Source organism: Myotis yumanensis, unplaced genomic scaffold (genome assembly GCF_028538775.1).
Source record: "Myotis yumanensis isolate MYYU_CA2020_CCGP unplaced genomic scaffold, mMyoYum1.0.hap1 SCAF_9, whole genome shotgun sequence".
Lineage (NCBI taxonomy): Eukaryota > Metazoa > Chordata > Mammalia > Chiroptera > Vespertilionidae > Myotis > Myotis yumanensis.
This window is the reverse complement of record NW_027223760.1, coordinates 26,196,482-26,221,476: the sequence shown is the minus strand read 5'-3', so window position 1 is coordinate 26,221,476 and position 24,995 is coordinate 26,196,482. Positions and strand designations below refer to the sequence as shown.

Here is a 24,995-nt window from a genome sequence, read left to right as displayed (position 1 = left end):
TGTTTTAAGATACACCAGTATCGTTCCAATGAAACTGCCTCTTCAATTGAATTCAGTGGAGTTGGGGTCCTATCACTTATAACTTAAAAAGACCTAATTCACAGAATAAGAGCCAGTGCCTCTTTTCCTCTGTGATTCTATAACCACTCCAAAACAAAACCAGGTGATCACAGTGGACTGCAAAATGTGACAAAACAGTAACATCATAGCCTCCTGGACCAGAAAGTGAGGACAGAGTCCCTGTTTTATGCTTCCTTTATGCTAACACATGGCCCAGTGCCCAGGATGGGGAAAGCATTCAGTCAAAGTTTGTGGATGCCCAAATCAAGAGTAAAAGAATGAGCTACCCTAGCCGGTTAATCTCAGTGGATGGAGCATCGGCCTGGGAACTGAAGGGTCCAGGTTCGATTCCAATCAAGGGCATGGACCTTGGTTGCAGGCTCACTCCTTGGCCTTGGTCAGGGTGCATTCAGGAGGTAACCAATGGAAGTGTCTCTCTCACATCAATATTTCTCTCTGTGTGTTCTCTCCCTCTCCCTTTCACTGTCTCTAAAAATCAACAGAAAAATATCCTCGGGTGAGGACTAACAGAAAAGAAAAAGAGTAAAAGAATGAGCAATGTAGGGCAGCAGTACTAGAAGAACTCTGCCTGGGGCTGGCAGCTAAAGCTGTCTGAACAGAAGAGATCCATGCAACAGTAAGGCTGGGTTAAGAAGGAGGAGGAGGAAGAGGAGGAGGAGGAAGAGGAGGAGGGGGAGGAAAGGAAGGTTGAAGTGAGGAGGAGGAGGAGGAGGAGGAGGAAAGGAAGGCTGAAGTGAGGAGGAGGAGGAGGAGGAGGAGAAGGAGGGAGAGAAGGAGGAGGAGGACGGTGATGACCAAGACTGCGATGAGGACAACTACAAAGACACGACCACAACATCCACAACGGCCTTACTGATCACACACGCCAGGCAGGGTGTGCAGTGCTTGATGTGGATTAGCTCATCTAATCCTTCGGACAACCCTGTGAGGATGGGACAGGTAAGTCCTCACTTAACATCATTGATAGGTTCTGAAATTTTAAGCAAAATGACATGTAATGAAACCAGTTATACCACAGGCCATTGATATAATCCAGAGTTAAGTTTCTATGGCATCTCATTAACACTGTAACAAAAGCACTTTAAATGGAACAAAGTTATTCCAGGACCTGCTGTCCCACTTGTAGCCTCATTTTACAGACAAGAAAACCAAAGCTCAGACATAAGAAGAGAACAAAGGACTCAATTTTGGAGAATGTTCCTTTTTAGGAGTGTTAGGGAAAAAGGAAGCAATTGACAAGAGGCCATAGAGATATAAGTACTCTAGGATGCCAGGAAAAACAGGCCTAGAAAGACAGCGGTCTATACTGCCTTTCCTTCCTCACTGCAAACCAGTGTTCAGTCCTTCAGTATTCTACTAAGAAAGTCTTGCTAAATCTCAGATAATCATTTTACTCAATCTGACAGGCTCTCTTCAGTCCTTACTCAAATGGGTGTAGCACTTGCTTCTACTGACCTCTCACTCCCACGGACACTGCCTTCCCCGCGCTCCACAGAACTGCACTCTCTGCTTCCCTCCCAGCTCTCAGGCAGGAACTGCTCCCTTAAATGCTGTGAACTCTTCTCATCCTCATGCTCTCTCTGAGTGAGCTCACTGACCACTCCGTCCTCAGTTATCCCCCTGCTAACAATTCCCAAACATCTTTGGGCCAGATCGCTCCCCTGCGCTGTCGACTTCAAACAGCAGGTCTTCAATGGAACTGGTAACATTCTTCCTCAAACCTACTTCTCCACGTTCCCTAATGAATGGCATCATTTGTCCCAGCAAATCATCCCCCCTCCTCCCTCCAATCCAATCAACCACCAAATTCTTTTACTTCTACCTCTTCACTCCCAGTTCTTCCACTAACTTCCTACCCACAGCTAATCCTTTGTGTCTCACCTTCAAGTGACACCAGGAAAAAAGGCAAAGGGGTAAGAAGAAGAAGTTTTTAAGGAATAGTCACAACTGCACAAGAAAGAAATGCTTATGATATAAAGCTCTATCATCAAGCTGTGAAAAATGTTTAATTTTTAAGGTGAGATACGACTATCTGGTTCTAAATTTAACACCCAGGAAACCTTGAATTAGTTACTTGGCTGGAAAACCCATGTTTGCAGCCAAGAGGCTGCCTTACTTGATCACGAAACAAAGACACACACACGGGAGAAAATCAGTTCTGTTCTGCTACTTCTCTGCTGAGGCCCTAGTATGAGAGGTCTACATTTCCACACTGACAGACCAAGGCAATAACCACAATATCTATTTCCCTGCTACTATTATGCTCAGAAAGATGGGGAAAATCCTGAAATCAGATCTTAGCTTTTATATAAGAAATTAAAAGAAATTGATCATCTGCCCAACCAGCATGGCTCAGTGGTTGAGCATCAACCTATGAACCAGGAGGTCATAGTTTGATTCCTGGTCAGGGCACATGCCCAAGTTCTGGGCTCGATCCCCAGTAGGGGGCATGCAGGAGGCGGTCAACCAATGATTCTCTCTCATCATTGATGTTTATATCTCTCTCTCCCTCTCTCTCCCTCTCTGAAATCAATAAAAATGTATTTTTTAAAAAATAAAAGTAGAAAAATAGAAGAAACTGATGATCAATTATTTCATACCCAAATGGTCTTAGTGTTACATGCCTATATCTCACATACACATTTTCCTAATAAGCATGGCTAAGCTAGTATTTTTCATTTCAAACAAGACATCTTTAATGTTATCTAACACCTACTATTAAGGGGTAGAAATAAGTTCTCCCAGTTATTAATAACAATCTTCATGTACAAAGAAGTTACTATTTGAGAAGTGCTGACTAACTCTCCATCTGCACTATGAAAAGAACAGGATAAAACTATTAGCAGCATAGACTAAAACACAGTAAAAATAAAAGGAAGACTAAACTGGGTCCTGGCACCAGTCATTTCCTTCCTGTGTCCCTTCCCTGCTCAGTTTCTGAATTCTGGAGGGATGACTGCAAAAGAATTTCTCATTCTAACGTGTAGCAAATTAATGACTACAGTTACACAATAAACCCAGCCCCCCTTGCTTTTCACTAAAGTTTTAGTATCATTCTTTCATCAGCCTTTCGATAATCCCTTCAATAAAAGGTATTGGGAAAACTGGACAACCACATGCAAAAGACTGAAACTCAACCATTATTCTTACACCATACACAAAATCAACTCAAAATGAATTAAAGACTTCAATATAAGAGCTGAAACCATAAAATCTTAGAAGAAAACATGGGGGTAATCTACTTGATATCAGTTTTGGCAACAATATTTTGGATTTGACAACAAAAGCAAAAGTAACAAAAGAAAAAACAAATGAGTGGGGCTATATCATATTTAAAAGCTTTTGCAGAGCAAAAGAAATGCATCAACAAAATGAAAAGCAACCTATGGAATGTGAGAACAAAATTGCAAGTCATATATCTGATAAGGGGTTAATAATCCAATATGTAAAAAACTAACACAAATCAAAAACAAAAGCATCACAATCCAATTTTTAAGTAAACAGAGGAACTGAAATACACATTTTTCCAAATAAGACATGCAAATGGCCAAAAGGTACATGAGAAGATGTCCAACATGACTAATCATCAGAGAAATACAAATTAAAACCACAATGAGATATCACCTCACACATTAGAATGGCTATCATCAAAGCCAAGAAATAGGTGCTGGCAAGGATACCTTGTGCACTGTTAGGTAGAAATGTAAACTGGTGCAACCAATATGAAAAATAGTATGGAGCTTCCTCAAAAAAGAAAAAATAGAACTATTAAATAATACAGTGGAGAAACCAAGATGGCGGCATAGGTAAACACAGGAGTTTGCTGCCTCGAACAACCACTTCAAAAATACAACTAAAAGACGGAACGGACATCATCCAGAACCACAGGAAAGCTGGCTGAGTGGATGTTCTACAACTAGGAGGAAAGAGAAAAGCATACCGAGGCTCAGAGGAGGCGCAGTGCAGAAGTAAAATACTAAGGTTCAGAGTGCATGCGGAGTGGGCTGGAGGCTGAGGGTGCGGTTGTCGTTTTCAATCGGGAGGGAGTCTCAGGCTCTGAGCTCCAGTTCTGAGCGAGTCTCTAAGGACCCACACTCATACGGGAGAAGCGGGACTGTCTGGCATCGCTCAGAACCCTAGGGCAGCTTTCTCTCCATGAGGCTTACAGCGACTACTGGGACACTGAGAAGCAGAGCCTCTGAGGACAAGACTGAGAGCAGCCATAATTGCTAACCCTGCCCTGTTGATCCCTTGGGACCTGCCCCGCCCAAGCCCTGCAGGGAGGCTTTTGCTGGATAGCCTCAGGCAAAGGCTAGATTAGCACCTCCCTAAAGATCCAGGAGCCAGGAAGCCCAGAGGTCAGAGTGGGACCATCCAGCTTGCAGCTCCGTGGAACCATAAAAGACACACTCAGGGGGCAGACTCAGTGAGCACCAAAGCCCCATCGAAGCAAGTCTAGCCCCAGAGGGGTGTCTCCAGCACAGAAGTTCTCCCACCGCAGACACAGCTGATTCTCACAGCCAATTGGCCTGGAGGTCAATTCCTCACAGTGATAACTACAACAATCAAGGCTTAACCACAACAAGACTGTGCACAAAGCCCACAAGGGGGTGCACCAAGAGTGTCTACCTCAGGTAATTGGGACACTTAGCACAGAAAGGCACTCTATCGACACAGCGAAGCATAAAAAATGCCGAGACAAAGAAACAGGACACAAACGACAGAATTGGAGGAAAGCAAACTGTTGGATATAGAGTTCAAAACCACACTTTTAAGGTCTTTAAAGAACTGTTTAGAAGCCGCCGATAAATTGAGTAAGGCCCTCGAAAAGACTGGTGAGACCGCCAAAAAATGTAGTGAGATTCTCGAAAAGACTGGTAAGACCGCCGATAAATGTAGTGAGATCCTCAAGAAATCTAATGAGACCCTCGATGTTGTGATAAAGGAGCAACTAGAAATTAAGCATACACTGACTGAAATAAAGAATATTATACAGACTCCCAACAGCAGTCCAGAGGGTCGCAAGGATCAAGTCAAAGATCTGAAATACGAAGAAGCAAAAAACACCCAACCGGAAAAGCAAAATGAAAAAAGAATCTGAAAATATGAAGATAGTGTAAGGAGCCTCTGGGACAGCTTCAAGCGTACCAACATCCGAATTATAGGGGTGCCAGAAGATGAGAGAGAGCAAGATATTGAAAACCTATTTGAAGAAATAATGACAGAAAACTTCCCCTACCTGGTGAAAGGAATAGACTTCCAAGTTCAGGAAGCGCAGAGAACCACAAATAAAAGGAATCCAAAGAGGACCACACCAAGACACATCATAATTAAAATGCCAAGAGCAAAAGACAAAGAGAGAATCCTAAAAGCAGCAAGAGAAAGAAAATCAGTTACCTACAAGGGAGTACCCATACGACTGTCAGCTGATTTCTCAACAGAAACTTTGCAGGCCAGAAGGGAATGGCAAGAAATATTCAAAGCGATGAATACCAAGAACCTACAACCAAGACTACTTTATCCAGCAAAGCTATCATTCAGAAGTGAAGGCCAGATAAAGAGCTTCACAGATAAGAAAAAGCTAAAGGAGTTCATCACCACCAAACCAGTATTATATGAAATGCTGAAAGGTATCCTGTAAGAAGAGGAAGAAGAAGAAAAAGGTAAAGATACAAATTATGAACAACAAATACACATCTATCAACAAGTGAATCTAAAAATCAAGTGAATAAATAATCTGATGAACTGGTGATTGTAATAGAATCAGGGACACAGAAAGGGAATGGACTGACTATTCTTGGGGGGGGGGGGGGGATAAAGGGGTGTGGGGGTGAGTGAAGAGATTAGACAACAATCGTGCACCTATGGATGAGAACAGTGGGTGGGGAGTGAGGGCCGAGGGTAGGGTTGGAACTGGGTGGATGGGAGTTGTGGTGGGAAAAAAGAGTAACTAATGTAATAATCTAAACAATAAAGACTTAATAAAAAAATAAATAAAAATAAAAAATTGTTATCATAAAAAAATAAATAAATAAATAATACAGTAATCCCACTTCTGGTGTACATCCAAGGGCAATAAAAACAGGATCTCAAAAGAGTTATCTGCCCTCCCATGTTCACTGTAGCATCGCTTACAATAGCCAAAATAAGAAAACAACCTAAGTGTCTATCAACAGAGGAATGGGTAAAGAACATGTGGCATATCTATACATATAAAAGCCTAATATGCAAAGTGTCCCCTCGGGAGTTCAACCAACCAGGAGTTCGATCACTCGTTATGAAATGTGCTGACCACCAGGAGGCAGCACAGAATGAAGGAAGGCCCCAGCCGGCAGCAAGTAGCAACTAGGGACCTACCCAAGCACGAATTTCGTGCACTGGGCCTCTAGTACTGTATATGATGTAATATGATTCAGCCATGAGAAAGAACAATGTGTTACTGTTTACGACCACGAGGGCATTATGCTTAAGTGAAATAGGTCATAGAAAGACAAACACTATATGATATCCCTTAAATGTGGAATCTAAAAAAAAAAAAAGAAGAATTGCAGTTGCCAGGGACTAGTGGAGTGGAGGAAATGGGGAGGGGGTGGACAGAGAGTACCAACTTCCAACTGTATGATGAATAAGTTCTGGAGATCTAATGAACAGCATTGTGGTTATAGTTAATAATACTGTATTATATACTTAAAGTTGCTAAGAGATCTTAAATATTCTCACCACAAAAAAGAAATGGTAATCATGTGATGTAATGCAGGTGTTAGCTAATCCTATGGTGGTAATCATTTTGAAAATATGTAAGTGTATCAAGTTAACACACTGTACACCTTAAACTTACACAATGTTATATGTCCTTTATATATCAACTAGAGGCCCGGTGCACAAAAATTTGTGCACTGGCGAGGGGAGGGGGGAGGGTGTCCCTCAGTCCCACTTGTGCCCTCTCACAGTCTGGGACCCCTCGGGAGATAAGGACGTGCTGGTTTAGGCCCGCTCCCGGGTGGCAGAGGGCAGGCCCGATCCCTAGGTGCAGCCCCTGGTCGAGCTCAGAGCAGGGCCGTTTCGGGGGTTGGGGCGCCGCCCACTGTCACACTCAAGGCAGGGTCGATGGGGAGGTTTCAGCGCCACCCCCTGTCACGCACAGAGCATGGGCCGATCAGGGGTTTGGGGCGCTGCCCCCTGTCACGCACAGAGCAGGGCCCATCAGGAGGGTTGGGGCGCCGCCCCCTGTCACCCACAGAGCAGGGCTGATCAGGGGGTTGGGGAGCTCCCGCCTGTCACGCATAGAGTAGGGCCGATAGTGGAGTTGGGGCACCGCCCCCTGTCACACACAGAGCAGGGCCCATCAGGGATTTGGGGTGCCGCTCCTTGTCACCCACAGAGCAGGGCCGATCAGGGGGTTGGGGCACTCCCCCCTGTCACACTCAGGGCAGGGCCGATGGGGAGGTTGCTGCTCCACCCCATCACACACAGAGCAGGGCCCATGGGGGGGTTGGGGCGCCACACCCTATCACACACAGAGCAGGGCTGATCAGGGGGTTGGGGAGCTCCCCCCTATCAGGCACAGAGCAGGGCCAATCAGGGGGTTGGAGCGCCTTGCCCTGTCACGAACAGAGCAGGGCGGATAGGGAGGTTGTGGCCCCGCCCCCGTCACACACAGAGCCACAGGGCGATCAGGGGGTTTGGGCTCTGCCCCGTCACGCTGCTCCAGGGGCCAGGAGGCCTCGCAGCTCTATTGATCCCAGTGCTGGGAGGCCTCATGGCTCCGCTGATCCTGGTGCTAGGAGGCCTCGCTGCTCTGTTGATCCCGGAGCTGGGAGGCCTCGCTGCTCTGCTGATCCCAGTGCTGGGAGGCTCCGCTGATCCCGGGGTGTGAGGCCTCACGGCTCCGCTGATCCCTGTGCCAGGAGGCCTCGCAGCTCCGCTGATCCCTGTGCCAGGAGGCCTCGCGGCTCCGCTGATCCCGGGGTGTGAGGCCTCATGGCTCCGCTGAACCCTGTGCCAGGAGGCCTCGCGGCTCTGCTGATCCCGGTGCTGAGAGGCATATTACCCTTTTACTATATAGGATAGAGGCCTGGTGCACGGGTGGGGGCTGGCTGGTTTGCCCTGAAGGGTGTCCTGGATCAGGGTGGGGGTCCCGCTTGGGTGTCTGGCCAGCCTGGGTGAGGGGATGATGGCTGTTTGCAGCTGGTCACACCCCTTTCAGGGTGGGGGTCCCCACAGGGGGGCCTGGCCAGCCTGGGTGAGGGGATGATGGCTGTTTGCAGATGGTCACACCCCCTTCAGGGTGGGGGTCCCCACAGGGGGGCCTGGCCAGTCTGGGTGAGGAGCTAAGGGCCGTTTTCAGGCTGGCGGGCAACTGAAGCTCCCAACCTCTCCTTTTTTTCTTTTCTTTTTTTTATTCTTGGATTTATTTACCTTCTATGGCTGTCACTGGACCTGAGAGCCGGCTTTCTCTCTGAGGCTCAGCTCCAGCTCTGAGACCTCGGCTGCTGAAAACAGGTATCTGGTTTGTTTAGGTTCTATAATCGAAACACTGTTTCAACTCCAGCTCTAAGGCCCTGCTGGCTGAAAGCAGGTTTCTGGTTTTTTTTAGCTTCTATAATTGTAACAATGTTTCTTAGAGTGCAAGCTCAGAGCCCAGCAGCGGCAGGCGGGGAACGTTGGCTTCCTCTGTCACTGAAGCAAGCAAGCCTCCTGTTCACTTCAAGCTGCCTAGCTGCCGGCCACCATCTTGGTTGGCAGTTAATTTGCATATCGCCCTGATTAGCCAATGGGAAGGGTAGCGAAGTTATGGTTAATTCCCATGTTTCTCTATTATTAGATAGAATAAAGCAGGGTGGAGGGGGGGCTTTCCTCCATTCCAAAAAATAGTATTTCTTCATATGCAACATTTGAAAAATTATCCATAAATCCACTTCTTAGAGATAACAAAAGTTAAGAATTTAGGGGAATATTCTTATTACTTAGTTGTATATTAGTTTTAGTACAAGAATGTACAAGGTTTCTAGGGGTATCGTGTAGGAATCTAAGTCATCAGTTTGATTCTCAGGTGAACTAATTAAGATCCATTTACTCTGTGGCTGCTGATCAGACTTTTTAACACGTCCAGCTACTCCAGCTATCTTGGAGAGTCCTGCTATTGATCACTATTGGGGGGGTGTGGGTGGGAGAATGAATATATCAGTGCAGATTGTACCCTTGTCCAGAGGAAAAACTAAATCGAGCCCAGGAAATGAGTCAGGAATGTCATTTTTACATGAGCCAGGAAGCAAACTTACACGGTGGAAAGAAACAACTTCTACTCTTAATTCCACTGCCACCAAGCTTTGTGAGCTGTCAAATTATTTCAGCTTTCACATTTCCCTGGGTAAATCTGGGATTAATAATAATGCCCCCACCTGTGATGAGGCCAGGAGTGAGGCTCACTCAGGTGAGACACCAGATGGCAGACTGCTTTGCAAAGCATAAAAGCTACAAAACTGCAAACTCTGTGATGTCTGTGGTTATAAAGAGTGTTTGAAAACTTGGGCATACATAAAAATAATCTCAAGCGTAATTCTTGTGGACCCTGCACCCACAAATTCCAATTCAATCATCCCTCCCCCACAGGGTTGCATTTCTAACTCTCAAGTGACTTTGGTGGGGCTGATCCTTAGACCCCACAACACACACACACACACTGTAAGCAGTGCTGAGATTTAAAAAAATAGTCAACATAGAGTCCTCTTACTAAAAATTATCTTATTTGCATCTTTTACTCATTTATTTACTCATTAAATTTCTTGGGCATTTAATATGTGCCCATTCCTAAATCAGGCTGCAAATTTCATTTGACACAACTATTTGTCTGTGTGTGTCCACAATGAAAATGATACAGTGTCAGTTTGATCTCAGTCTACCTTTTGTATTATGACACCAACAAGTACACAAAATGACAAGACCTAAGGCAGCTCCCACTATCTGCCAAATACAGAAGTGGGCTTTGATGCAGCATGAAGGCTGACACGTAAATAATGTTATCAATAATAACCCATGAAATTGACTTTATCTATTGTTCCCTTAACTGGTTCAATCTCTAATTTGAACCTGCTGTAGTATGTAAAACAAGAGAAATGAAAAGCAGGTTTCTTTTTTTTACTCTGACAAATGAAAAACAAAGATTTAAGAAATGTAATATTGAGTGCTGGCCAGGTTGCTCAGTTGGTTGGAGCATTGTCCCATGCACCAAAAGGTTTTAGGGTTGATTCCCAACCAGGGCACATACCTAGGTTGTGGGTTCAATCCCCAGATTGATGTTTCTCTCACACATCAATGTTTCTCTTTCTCTCTCTCCCGTCCCCATCAATGTCTGTCTGTCTGTCTGTCTGTCTGTCTCTCTCTCTCTCTCTCCCTCCCTCCCTCTCGACCCTTCCTCTCTCTAAAAAAAAAAAAAAAAAAAAAAAAATCAATAAACATAACCTCAGGTGAGATTTTTTCTTTAAAAAGGAAGAAATGTAGCAGAACCACAATCTTCCAGTGACTCGCTAAAATGCCTAACACAAAGGGAAAGAGGAGAGGCGCCCACTGTGTTCTGTAGGCCGTTTAGAAAACATGGAATTGTTCCTTTGGCCACATACATGCAAATCTACAAGAAAGGTGACATTGTGGACATCAAGGGAATGGGCTCTGTTCGAAAAGGAATGCCCTACAATGTTACCACGGCAACACTGAGAGTCTACAGTGTCACCCAGCATGTGGTAGGCATTGTTATGAACAAACAAGTTAAGGGCAAGCTTCTTGCCAAGAGAGTTAGTGTACAGATGGAGCATATAAAGCACTCAAGAGCTGAGATATGATCAGAAATGGCCCAAGAGAAATTACCTGGGTTCCACTGAAGCATCTGCCTCTCCCCACAGGGAAGCACACTTTGTGAGAACCAATGGAGAGGAGCCTGAGCTGCTGGGACCCTTCCCTATGCATCAATGGCATGATAAGTGTTTGAGAAAAGACCTCTGTACTGATCAAAATGTTTCTCTTAACTGAGTATAAGTATGGAATCCCCTCCCCCCAAAAATAATAAAAGTAAATGTTGTATTCTAAATAAATAAATAAAATGTAATATTAAGACCTCTGGCCCATTTAGCAAGTCCCCTTCTCTAGAGACTATAACCAAAGGGCAATATACAGTCAGGACAGCTGTCCAACTTCACATTCACAAAAGAGCTATAGACATTACTGCCTTGACTAACTCACCTGACATATGAGGCCATCATCCATTAATTTATGTAGACCTATTAGAGAGTACATAGATTTGGGATCAGTACTACCTTCCATGATAATGAATTGTATATTTTAGTTAACAACTGGTGCAGTAAGTCCCATATGTAAAGAATTAATTCCTCCCCTTTGTTCTAAAAATATTTCAGTAAAACTGCAGGGGGTATATTCTAGTTGAGGAATAGTGAAATTTCTTCTATATGTCTCCGATTCATCCTACTCACATCCTTCAGTATTTAATAGTTGTGTGCATTTAAAGCATGTTCTCACTGATACATGTAATCAAAACTAGAGATTTAATCAAATGGAATCATAATCACTGAAGTCAAATTTACTTGCCTCTTGCTTGCTTTGATTCAAATTAATTACTCATCGAAATCACATCAAGGCCCTTCCTGGTTCCAAGTATGTCCAGGTGCAACATGCAGTGCTTGGGAATGGCTACCAGAAGTCCCATTGTTTGACCTTGCTTCAAAGCTTCTCTTAAATGACTTTTTTGTAAAATAAAATGACCAAGTCCACAAAATCCTACGTTTCAGATACTTAGGAGAAGAGTAACTAATAGAGACAGAGAAGATGAAAGAAAATGCTTCATATTTGAAAAAGAAACAAATGCCCAACTCTAGCCACAGGTCTATAGAAATCATGAAAAATATCTCACTTATTTCTCTTTTCATAAGCACTCTACTTCTACTACAAAACTAACATTGGTGCCTGTGCCTTTAGACTTTCTCATAGATGAAAGCACTTTGTAAGACTCCCCCTTGTAAGTATAACCTTATTCTGAGTTCTGGATTCTGAACTTTTAAAATTTTTTTTTCAATTTTTAGAGCAAAATGTCTTTCCACAAATCTACAGTCTTCTTAAACTGAGAAATCAGAAAAAGGGGGAAAACAAAACAGGAAATGAGGCAAAGAACAACCCTGAAGGAAAAAAAAAAAAAGATGACTATTAAGTAGATGATTCAGTATTAGAATTATTCAGCACTCATTTAGCTAACACTGACAACCAATTACATGACAAACATACAGGAGGCAGAAATAAAAGGTGTACCACACAGTCCATTACAATACAGTGTCCTAAGTGCTATATCTGTTTAAAAGTAGTGTAGCCATTCCTTAGTATTCCAGATGTATCAAAAATATTAAGAATGCGAAAAACTACAGGACACTGAAAAAAGAGACAGAGGAAGATATAAACAGATGGAAGAACATACCATATTCATGGAATGGTAGAATCAACATCATCAAAATGTCCATACTACCCAAAGCAATCTATAGATTCAATGCAATCCCCATTAAAATACCCAATGGCATAATTCAGACCTACAACGAACTTTCAAAAATTCATCTGGAATAAAAAAAGACCCCGAATAGCTACAGCGATCCTGAGAAAGAAGAACATAGTAGGTGGGATCTCAATACCAGATATCAAGCTGTACTACAAAGCCACTGTTCTCAAAACAGCCTGGTACTGGCACAAGAACAGACATATAGATCAGTGGAATAGAATGGAGAACCCAGAAACTGACCCGAACCAATATGCCCAATTAATATTCGACAAAGGGAGCATGAACATACAATGGAGTCAAGATAGTCTCTTCAATAAATGGTACTGGTAAAATTGAACAGATACATGCAAAAAAAAATGAAACTAGACCACCAACTTACACCATACACAAAAATAAACTCAAAATGGATAAAGGACTTAAACATAAGACGGGAAACCATAAAAATACTAGAGGAATCCACAGGCAGCAAAATCCCAAACATATGCCGAAGCAATTCCTTCAGATACTGCTCCTAGGGCAATGGAAACTAAAGAGAACATAAACAAATGGAACTACATCAAAATAAAAAGCTTTTGCATAGCAAAAGAAACCATCAACAAAACAAGAAGAAAGCCTACTACATGGGAGAACATACTTGCCAATGTTATCACCAATAAGGGTTTAATCTCCAACATTTACAGGGAACTCATACAACTTAACAAAAGGAAGATAAACAACCCAATCAAAAATGGGCAATTGACCTAAATAGATACTTTTCAAAAGAAGACAGGAGGAAGGCCAAGAGACATACGAAAACATGCTCAAAGTCACTAATTATCCGAGAGATGCAAATCAAAACAACAATGAGGTACCATCTCACACCTGTCAGAATGGCTATCATCAACAAATCAACAAACGACAAGTGTTGGCGAGGATATGGATAAAAAGGAATCCTCGTGCACTGCTGGTGGGAATGCAGACTGGTGCAGCCACTGTGAGAACACTATGGAGTTTCCTCAAAAAACTAAAAATGAAACTTCCATTTGACCCAGTCATCCCACTTCTAGGAACATATCCCAAAAAGCTAGAACACCAATCAAAAAGGATATATGTACCCCTATGTTCATAGCAGCACAATTCACCATAGCTAAGATTTGGAAACAGCCTAAGTGCCCATCATCAGATGAGTGAATTAAAAAACTGAGGTACATCTACACAATAGAATACTACGCAGCGGTAAAAAAGAAGAAATTCTTACCATTTGCAACAGCATGGATGGAACTAGAGAGCATTATGCTAAGTGAAATAAGCCAGTCAGAAAAAGATAAATATCACATGATCTCACTCATTTATGGAATATAATGAACAACATAAACTGATGAACAAAACAGATCCAGAGACAGAGAAACTTGACTGTAAAACCTCAGAGGGAAGGTAGGGGAGGGTGGGGATAAGGCGAAGAGACCAACCAAAGGACTTGTCTGCATGCATATAAGCCTAACCAATGGACACAGACACCAGGGGTGTGAGGGCATGAGTGGGGGGGTGGGAGGGGTTGGGAGGGTATTGAGGGGGATGAGGACATATATGTAATACCTTAATCAATAAAGAAATTTAAAAATATATATTAAGAATGTACTAGAAGAAAGTTTGGAAAGTTTCTATAATCTAAGAGTGAGGAAGTCCCAAGTTTGAACAAAACCTAGAAGACATAAAAGAAAACATTGAGAAATATAGCTTCATAAAAATAAAAAATTTTTAATGGTCAGATATCATAAAGTCAAAAGAGAAGCTGGGGGAAAACTGCAATATAAATACCTAAGAACTAATTATCTTAATATATAAAGAGTTCCTGCAAATCAATAAAAAGACTGACATACTAGAAAAATGGCTAGTTCACTGGTAGGTGCTATTAGATAAATGGAGCTCAATAATCACTAGTTATTATTATTAAAAAAAAAAAAAAAAAAAAACCTACCCAGACCAGCTGAAGCCCCTATGGTTATATGCTCTCACAGCACTCATTGTTTTTCCTTTACAATACATAAAACAATTTGTACTAATAAACTTATCTCAGAGTTCACTGATTAATGCCTTTTTTCCTCTTCTAGACTTTAAACTCAATAAGGGCAGAGATCTTATGTTTGATACAATTTTTGATCCATGGCAAATAGAAATTCAATATATGTGAAAGTCATTATTTCATGCAACAAATATTTATTATGGGTCAGGTGGGCTACATTCTGGAAACATGGTGCTGAACAAGGCAAACTACTTCTCTCTTCTCTTGAAGCTTCCATTCTAGGAGCAGTCAGAAAATCATAAAAAGTAATGTAATGCTCTGCAAACAGGTATTACATTTTTCCATACTAATACCCCCAATAGGCTTTTTCTTTTTTATTATTATTTTTATTATTCATTTTATTAATAATAAACATTTATTATTTTTATTTTATTTTTATTAATTTTTAATCCTCACCTGAGGATATGCTTATTGTTTGGAGAGAGAGAGAGAGAGAGAGAGAGAGAGAGAGAGAGAGAGAGAGAGGAAGGGAGAGAGAAACATTGATGTGAAAAAGAAACATCGACTGGTTGCCTCTCATAATCACCCAACTGGGGATCAAACCCACAACCTAGATATATGCCCTGACCTGCAAACTTTTGGTGCACAGGACAACACTCCAACCAACTGAGCCACCCAGCCAGGGCACATTTTCATTTTTAGTGACTTCTTCTGATTAAAATAACTTGAATAATAGTTCAAATTAATTCTTGAATAAGGAATTTATTTTCCACTATAACTTAACAGCTGCAAAATAGAGCAGAAAATAAAACATACGATCTTATTATCTAAACACAACTATTTTTAGCATTAAAGTATATTTCTTCTCTTGTTTTCCATGAACCTTCCTTCAATATGACAGTGAGCATAGAACATGCAACGTTCTCTACGTTTTTATCAGACAAAACCTTTCATTCATATAAGAGATCAAGGAACACTGCAAAAATGGTTTCCTTCTGAAAAGGAGAAAGATCTCTCTAACAGCCATGGCTCCAACTCATTCAAACCTTTTTGCCCTCTTCAAGAACAACAGTTTTTGCCAAAGTGGAACAGGCCTCCAGCACCAACCCCTGCAATGAATTTTGTCTTGACTTTTAAACAGGACCATTTTCAAATAGATGATGTAGTAGCCTCACACATGCCAATCATTCTTTTCCCACATTCTTTTCTCTTTCATATTCTTGACAAAATATCACACCTTTGAGGAGATTTTATTTCTTCTGTCTTTTCTTCATGCTTTTCTTACTAGAGACCTTCTTCTAGCTTCTTTAAAACAAAAATGATGTGAAAATGCTCATGAGCTAGATTAGGGGAAAGAATCAATGATTAGGCAGCAGGAGTTGGAGACCTGAAATTGAAGACACTGCCTGCCTTTCTGAGGACATAATGGGTAGCTGGTGGTCCTGAGATTGGCAAAGCACATGCTCCCCTAATGTTTATCAAGTTGGCAACAAAAGTAGTTGAATATTTTCCTTTAATAGTAAGTAGAGGTTTATAGACACTAGATAGATTATGAATGACAAAATATTTCTCCTATAAAGAGACAGCAGATATTTTGGGAAATTTTAGTTTAGATAGCTTAGGGGTCAAAAATAAAATAAAATAAGTAGATCATAGAAGTGATTTTTAAAAACTGGCTGTGAATGTATACTGGCTCTGTAGGAAGTGAAAAAAAAGACAGAATTCTAGCTTGGTTCCTTCTACTTTTCTAGCAAAATAGCATACAACATTAATTCTCTACATAAAAACAAATGAAAACAAGCCTGCAATACATCACAACCAGAATATATTTAATAGGATGATATTAAACAATGAAACTTTCAGAAAAAGTTACAGAAATGGTATCTTGCCTCAGAGTAGCATTTATATGCTAATGATTTCTAATAGTCTTTTTTTTCCCCACTTGGGAGGGAGGTTGAGGGAGAAAATATGCATGTTGGAGAAGGAAGAATCATGCATATTTTTGCAAAGAATCTTTTTGGCTATGCTTCAATTTTCTATAAACAGATTCTTATACCTTTGACATAAGAGTCCTTGTATGTAATGGTAAAAAAATATATATATATGCAAAATATTGTGACTTTACTGCTCTCTAAAATAAATGCCACTAACACCTCCCAGTAAAATTCAATGAACACGAAGTACCATGCAAGCTTTAAGGGATAATCTGACACTATCCTTTCTAAACCTCTAAGAAGCAGCAATGCAAATCATGACTTTTCAATGATGTTTCCAAGGTAATTCTTGAGACATTATAAAGCATTTGATAGCACACAGACAAGCTCGAAACCATCAGATATTTGGAGTGCCAGCCCAAGAATTTAATCTTTAATCTTCAAAAGTGGTTCCCCACCAGAGGGAAAGGAAGTGGGGTTGGGGAGCAGGCAGTACAGGGTAAAGGAGTCAAATGTATATGGCGAAGGAAGGAGATTTGAGTTTGGGTGGTAAACACAATGCAAAACACAGATGACATGTTACAGAACTGAACACTTGAGCCCAGCTGCACAGCTCAGTGGTTGAGCACCAACCTGTGAACCAGGAGGTCACAGTTCAATACCCAGTCAGGGCACATGCCCAGTTTATGGGTTCGATCCCCCTTGTGGGGTGTGCAGGAGACAGCTGATCAATGATTCTCTCTCATCATTGATGTTTCTCTCTTTCTCTCCCTCTCCCTTCCTCTCTGAAATCAATAAAAATACATTTTTTAAAAGAATTGAACACTTGAAACCTATATCATTTTATCAACCAATGTCACCCCAGTAAATTTAATTTCCTTTTTTTAAGTTGTTCACCCCCAATATTTGCTTTCTCTGTACTATTTTACCTCAAAGTGTTTGGGCCCAAAATTTCAGATTTGTACATTTTATAAAATGAGATCATGTTTTAGATAGTTTGGTTGTTCACTTGCTACTGTCCAATATATCCTGCCTACAAAGCCTTCAAAATATTGACAAAAACAAAACTTAGAGAAGGAAAAAACCTCTTGCTGACTCATTCCCCATAGAGAAACATTTATTATCTCCAGGGCAGTATGCTGAATTTCTACCTCTACGGCTGCAATTTCCACTCGTGAATTCTGCAAGGGGCTTAGGGCACAGAAGAGGAAGAGGTCAAAATCCTTTGAAAGACACATTGCTTTTAAGGGCACTGTAATGAGATCTGCAGAAAAGTTATTGATCCGTGCCCTTTCGTTTTACTTCCAATATACACTACAGTCATGTTATTTCCCTATGAAAGTTCAGCGTATTCATCTAGGAACTTGCAGCAGCAGGACATATAGAGAGCTGGAATTCTGGAGTGTTCATTAATAAGGAGGCAAAAGGTCATCAAGGAAATCCAGGCACCAGGCAACAAAGAAAAATTCAATTCAGAACCAGTTCCAGCTTCTGTGGGTCATACTGTGAGTGATCAAAGAACATGAAGTTGAGGAAAGAAACAAGAATAAATAAATGTGTGTATTGATATACACCAATACAGTTACTGGCACTACCCTACTAAAGTCTATATCCTCATCTAATGCCAGCAACCCTATAAAGCAGGTGTTATTTCCTCAGTCAGGTCTGCTCAACTCCCAAACCCATGCTCATCACAACATGTGCTCTGAAATATTCTGGGGCAGGCGAGGGGTGAAGGAAGGTTTCTTCAACAACTGTACTTTTGAATGAAGTTTACAAGGGAATTAATGTTGAAATTTTAAAGTATAATTAAAATTAATGTTATTTAGATACATAAAAGAATATAAAAAAGAAAACAGCATACATTATTTTTCCAAAAAAATTTAAAGTAAGTCTGGGAAATTCTATACTAAGTGAGCTATTATTATTTCCATTAAAATTTCTCTTCTTTAAAGAAAAAAAATTTAAGCCCTAACAAACAGCAGAATTTCCTTAACAGCATGTCAATAAGATTATGATGCCTTCCCAGAAACTCACATTATTTGAACTCAGAAGACATGCCTTACTGTGCCCTGTGCTCTCAGATGAAAGTGTAGTATCCCCCCCGCGCCCCCCCCCCGCCCCCGCCGGCCCCCGCCATGCAAATTCCTGTCTTGTCCATGTCTGGTGTATGTGGAGAATTCGGGGTAAAAGCAGAGGAGGAGGAGAACAGAGATCTGTGCAGAGTGGATCCTGGATTTTCTAGGAAAGCCTCCATTTCAAAGCTCTTGTCCCACCATCAGATGGCATTAGTCTGTTGTGCACTAGACTCTGGTTTGGCAGACGTGCTCTCTCAGTGCCTGACAGTCAAGACAGAGTTTGGATCAGAGCACAGTTTCAGTTTCAATTTTCCCCTTATGAAACAAGAAGTATGAAATCCAAACCAAATTAGTTGTTTTAAACAGATACAAGAATTCCTGAGACTGATTTGCCTACTGACAAATATCCACATATTAAAGGACAAAACATGGAAGAAGGACCATGGCCTTGCATTCAACCCCAAGATCAGTCACTTGCTCTGTGACCTTGACTAATTACTTAATCTCTGAGGCCCATTTCCCTAACTGTAAATTATGGCTAATAAGTAGTTCATAAAGTTGTAGCGATACTTAATGACATAATATATACAAATTGCCTTGAATTCTGCTTAATACTTAGTAAATATCCAATAATTGCTTCATTTTTTCATTCGCATCTGAACAAAATGTGGTGAAACTTCGCAACTATGTCAAAAGCTAGCTGGGGGGAAAAAAGAAAAAGGGAAAAAAAAAAAAAAGCCAGCTGAATTATACCTATTCAAGCTGATTTCACCAATTAAGTTTGTATGTTCTATAGTATCCCAAGTTCAAGAAATAATATCAAAAGAAGATAATTACTTACCTCCCACCCTAGAAAAGGTATAATAGCTATCAAACACATGAATTGCACCCGATCTACCTTGGTTGGTTGTCCACAGTGAGGTTCTCTCCCCTCTGATAGCTACTGTCCGCCACCTGGGTTGTAGACCTCTTCACGATCTGTTGGAGCTCCTGCTCCAAGCGTTCTTTGATGGCCTTCACTGTCTCTGGGATCTTCTTCAGTTTGGCAAGCCCCTTGATGAGGATGCCCATAAAAAGGGTGCTGTTCTCCTCTGGATCCAAGTCCAAATCCTCTTTGATGTCCTGTAGGTTTATCTCCCTCACTGTAAAAAAATAAACACAGGTTCCATTACAAAAAACACAGTGGGTCTGGTACATGGCTTCCCTGCTTTGATTGCTCCCTTAAAGAAATCAGAGCAGCCTTGGCTGGTGTGGCTCCGTTGGTTGAGCACTGTCCCATGCACTGAAAGGTTGCCAGTTCCTTTCCCAGTCAAGGCATATGCCCAGGTTGCAGACTGGATCCCCGGTAGGGGATATGCAGTAGGCAGCCAATGGAAGTTTTGCTCTCACATTGGTGTTTCTCTCTCTCCCTCTCCTTCCTCTATCTCTAAAAATCAATTTAAAAAAATTTTTTTAAAAATAGAGATTTTTCAATTATATTTGTAATTAAATTATATTTACATAGTAAGTAAGAATCACACAAAAACAGTACATTCTTCAATCCATCCCAATTGGTTAGTAATAAGAGATAGAAACAATTAACAGCAAGAAAGCAAATCTCCATGGGAAGTTTCCATAGACTACCACTTCCAGAATGAGTCAGTCAGTTTGTGACATTGATTAAGTATTCACTATTTATAAAATGTCACACATGGCATGAGAATTCTAAAGAGACAGACCATAGTTTCAAAATTCCTATTTATTAGTTAGAAGAGATAAATAGCTTGATATAAAGACATTTACAAATACATGAAGAAGAGGTAAATAAGATTAAATTATAACAAATTATAAAAGAGATGAAGAAAATAAATGAAAAATAATGCATGCAAGTGAGACAAAACTTTGAGGGTATGTCTAGCATAAGATTATTATCTACTGAAGACTGGTATTGTTAATACAGGTACGTTTTCTGAGAACGAACTATATATGTCAGTAATCTCTCTAGATCTTTAGACTGCAGCTTTCATCCAAGCTACCTAGTTTTCAAATGGAAGAAACATCTAGAACAGGGTTCTTAACCCCGTGAGAAGTTGGGAAGCAGGTGGGACTGGAATCTGAGATTTCTGTTATCTGCTGAAATCCATAGGCCCTTCCCTCAAACGAATATACATATACACACTTCTCCTGTAATTTCAGAGCAAGCACTGCTGTCAAAAGAAAAAAGAAGCACAGGTTGAAAACTTCTGGCCTAAAAATAATTCTCTAATTTTACAAGTGGCTGGATTAGGACAGACAAAGCAAAAGTGAATACAAACTTAAATATGGACCCTAATAAAGCTTCCCCATCCTCCCCTCTCCTCCACTCCTCAAAAAAACTGAATCATTTTTAAAATATATGCCATTCTGAAAGATGCATACACTCTTCTTTAGTAGATTCTAGGCCAACTACACAACAAGTGCAGTCTGGGTTGTTCGGCACTACTGGAATGCATTGAAATCTGTTTATTTCATTCCCTAAATGAAAATACCCAGTATATGGAGTAAGTCCTTGTAACCACTAAATACATTTCCTAAGACCTCTACTCCAGATGACAAGTAGGCTCTTCTCCTCAGTCCTGTGTTTTGTTCCAAATTCATAAAATGCACATAAATATAAACCAAATGCATTTAATGATATAATTACTTATACAACCTTAATCTAAAGTAAGTCCTCTGCATATTTATCTGTGATGCTGTTGTCTTAGATTCAATAGACCCCTAAAATCCATAAAGAGAGAGAAGCACATAAATAACAACCAAATTAATGTGGTTTTCCTCACAGAACAGTGGGCATTTGATGATATGGTATTTAAATTTAAGTTTTTTAATACCAGTAAACTGGAAATAGAACCAAGAAGCTGTAAGCCTCTAAAGATCACATGCCAATCAATTCTGAAGGCAAATCAAAAAAGTCATTGATATTTCCAAAAGTGACATTTCAAGAATACACATTTTAGTTGCAGGTTTTGTTTTATACCCAAAGAGCTAGACACCTCAGGCCACAAAATTATTCCATCCTTCAAGACCAATCTCAAAAGCAAGACAAGAAAAGTATTTAGCAGCCAAGGGACTATCTAAATTCAACCTGTTAGAGAGGGAAATGAAGCGAAAAGATAAGCAGAACTTCAGGCAGAAAAAAAGGTAACAGAAATTTAGCTGGGACAAAATGATCTTCATAAAAGAGGATCTATAAGTAACAAAGGACCATGCAAAGGGCCACCTGAAAATTACAGCCACATGCTGCAAGAGTGATTGGTGATGAGATAAATGTAGTTTAACTCAATAAGGGCCTAGATGACGTGGCATATAGCTACTTACATGCACATTAATATAATAGATAGCCTATTAAAAATAACAAATAAGCAAGGTATGAATATTAAAATGCCACCGCCCCAAATGGCACATTTGTTAAGAACCTTATCTATCTGCTTGTCTCCTGAAATCTCCTAGAGCATAAACACGGAACAGATCCAATATTAATTAATTTATAGTATCTATTTCACTTACATCAGCTGAAAATTAAAAGGCAATTTAAAAGGATAATATAATCAACCATGAAGACTAGTCTAATAATCACAAAAACCCTGTGATTTCAGATAGAGTTATTGGTACTTTATGAAAAAGCCTTGTGCAAAATAATTTAGCTGAAATTCAGTAAGGGCTCACAGCACAATTAGAACAAAATGTACATATTTCTAAACTACCACACCCCAAATCATTCCCTTGTATCTATATTGCTATAATATGCACTCAATGTGTGGGTTTTAGAACACTTTAAAAAACAAAAACACCTTACTTCCTTTTCCAATTTCTTATCTGCGATATTTTTGCTTTGAGTGTCTTAAGTGAGGATTTCTTGAACCTGATTTAAAAACTTTCACTGGTAGAACATTGCTAAATAATAAAAGACTCTCATGTCCTTTCACCAATTATTTCTACTAAAATCCTACTGGCCCCAATTGTTTCTTATTAGACAGACAGGCATGCATATACATCCTCTACATCCATACATCCTTATCTAAGTGGGTGTAAGTGATGTCACTGGCTGAGCTTAAGCATGGAATCCTGAAAGAGGTTTACCTAAGACACTTTGGGGCTCATGGAATATTTAACTGGATGATATCTGCAGTCCTTTCAAGCCCTACAATTCCATGATTCTACTAAGTACAGTGTAAATCTATGCATCTCTGATCACTAAGCCCATAGCTGAGTAGGTATACCTATATTATAGATAACCCATTTAAAAAGAGAAAAACAAGGTGAATGATCCATTTATGCAGTATATTTTATAAAAGAAAACTACTTCTTTGTTTTCCAGTAAGTACGGAAAGCAATCTAGACCAGTCCGTGGCTGTTTTCTTTTCATAATATGCTTGGAAAGAAAGATTGGTAACATACACCATATGTCATCAAATTGCAGGAGGTCAGGGCTATGGTAAAACACTAATTTTTATTGAATATGTTATATTAATTTATCATTTATATTTATACACTAGAGGCCCGATGCACGAATTTGTGCACAATTGGAATCCCTCGGCCTGGCCAGCAATAGGGTCTGTCTTGCCCAGTCCCGATCGGGCCAATCAGGGCTGGCCAGCAAGAGGGGGCGGGGAGGAAGGATGGTTGGAGGTTGGCCTTCGGGGGGGGAGGGGCCAATCGGAGATGGCCATTGGGGGCGAGGGACCACAGGAGATTGGCCAGCCGCCGAGGTTGGCTGTGGGAGTGTACTGACCATGAGGGGCAGCTCCTGCTAGAGTGTCTGCCCCCTGGTGGTCAGTGCACGTCATAGCAACTGGTCATTCGGTCGCTTAGGTTTTTATATATATAGATGTTAAATAAGGTATAAGAGATAATGGTAATATTTACTATAGAAATTCCTGGTAGATGTCATTCCTTATATTATGCACAGTACCTAAATTATATAACATTTTTTACCTACATAATTTACATGTATTCAAGAACATTATCTCTATATAATGTCTGCCACTACTGAACAGAATTCAATATAAAAAGGAGCCTTCAATAAATCACCAAGCCTAATTAGACCACTAAAGCATCAGGATTACATACCCACCATGCTGCCCCCACAGATGGGAACCTGGCCTCAGAATACTGACAACATTCTCAAGCAGGAAATAATAAGAAAGTTATCACTAATAAAAAATAATTCTTCTGCCTCTGATCAAAATGTCATTACAACTTCATACTTTAGATATCCAATCTACTAAAAAAAACTATTATATATAAAATATAAGTTAAATTTTTTAATAGTCTGCCTCAAAATTGAGAGTAATATCTCTGTAGACAAAAAATGTAAACAATGAGTGCAGCCAGAGTGCATGTCCAGTGAGCTCAGGGTAGAGAAGCAGGCAGAATTTGGCAGAGACCTATGCTGCAGTGACTGGCCAGGTGAGTTGATGAAATCCTCCCAGTGCTATACGCACAGAAACAAATCAAGCTCTAGAACTAGACTGGTAGGTTGCTGGACTCACCAATCCTTATCCTCCAATCATGTCCCAGTGGAAGCACTTGGTCAACTATATATCTTAAATATCTTTCTTTTCACCATAAAAAAATTACTTCTAACATCTTTTATTCTAAGTAATACACCCATTGGGGCAGACTCAGAGAGCAAGATCTGATGCACTGGTTGCCACTGGAGTATAAAATCTTGATTAGGGTCTTTCAAATGTTAACTAACTACCCTGAGTTGTGATTCCTGATTAAAGTACTTCAAAAATGTTAACCAAGAACCCCGAAGGCACAAATTAAATTAAAGAAAACTAGAGACAATATAATACCCCACTCCTGAAAGGAGGCTGCCAAAAGCTATTGCCAACTGCTCCCAGGAGCTCTCATTTACATGAGCAGGGAGTGTTTTCAGCCTGGGCACAGGGATGGTTTCAATTCTGAGGTGAAGATGAAACCCACATTGCCCTGACTTTTAGCACAGTGAATGTGCACTGGTTATTCCAGGAGTAAAAGTGGACTAAGGGTTTAATGATGGTTTATTTGCCTCAGGAAGATTAATAGCAAACCTTTTATTAGGATAAAAACAAACAAGACTATCTGTTTAATTAGTTTCCCTTGAGACAAAGCTCATCACCCCATTTAGAGCAAGGAGGATGTACCTTTGAAGCTCAGAGAAGCACCTAATGGAGAGAAGCTACTAAAAAAGTAAGAGGGACACAGGATAAGAGGACAAGTAAAGGATGAATAGGTTGATAGTTTATACTAATATTCACAAAATTCATTATACTGCAGGTATTTGTTAATGTATGTTTTTTAAGTTCAACTGCCCAGGAAGACAGCATGATGTAATGGAAAGAACA

At 40.6% G+C, this 24,995-nt stretch overlaps 1 protein-coding gene across 1 annotated transcript in view; it reads right to left on the bottom strand.

Moving 5' to 3' along the window:
* The window catches only part of EXOC4 (exocyst complex component 4), a 755,478-nt gene that overhangs the window by 645,448 nt on the left and 85,035 nt on the right, over positions 1-24,995 (bottom strand). The window contains exon 6 of the mRNA XM_070423919.1: positions 19,544-19,787. Coding sequence (XP_070280020.1) covers positions 19,544-19,787 — 244 coding nt within the window. The remainder of the gene's footprint in view (positions 1-19,543; positions 19,788-24,995) is intronic.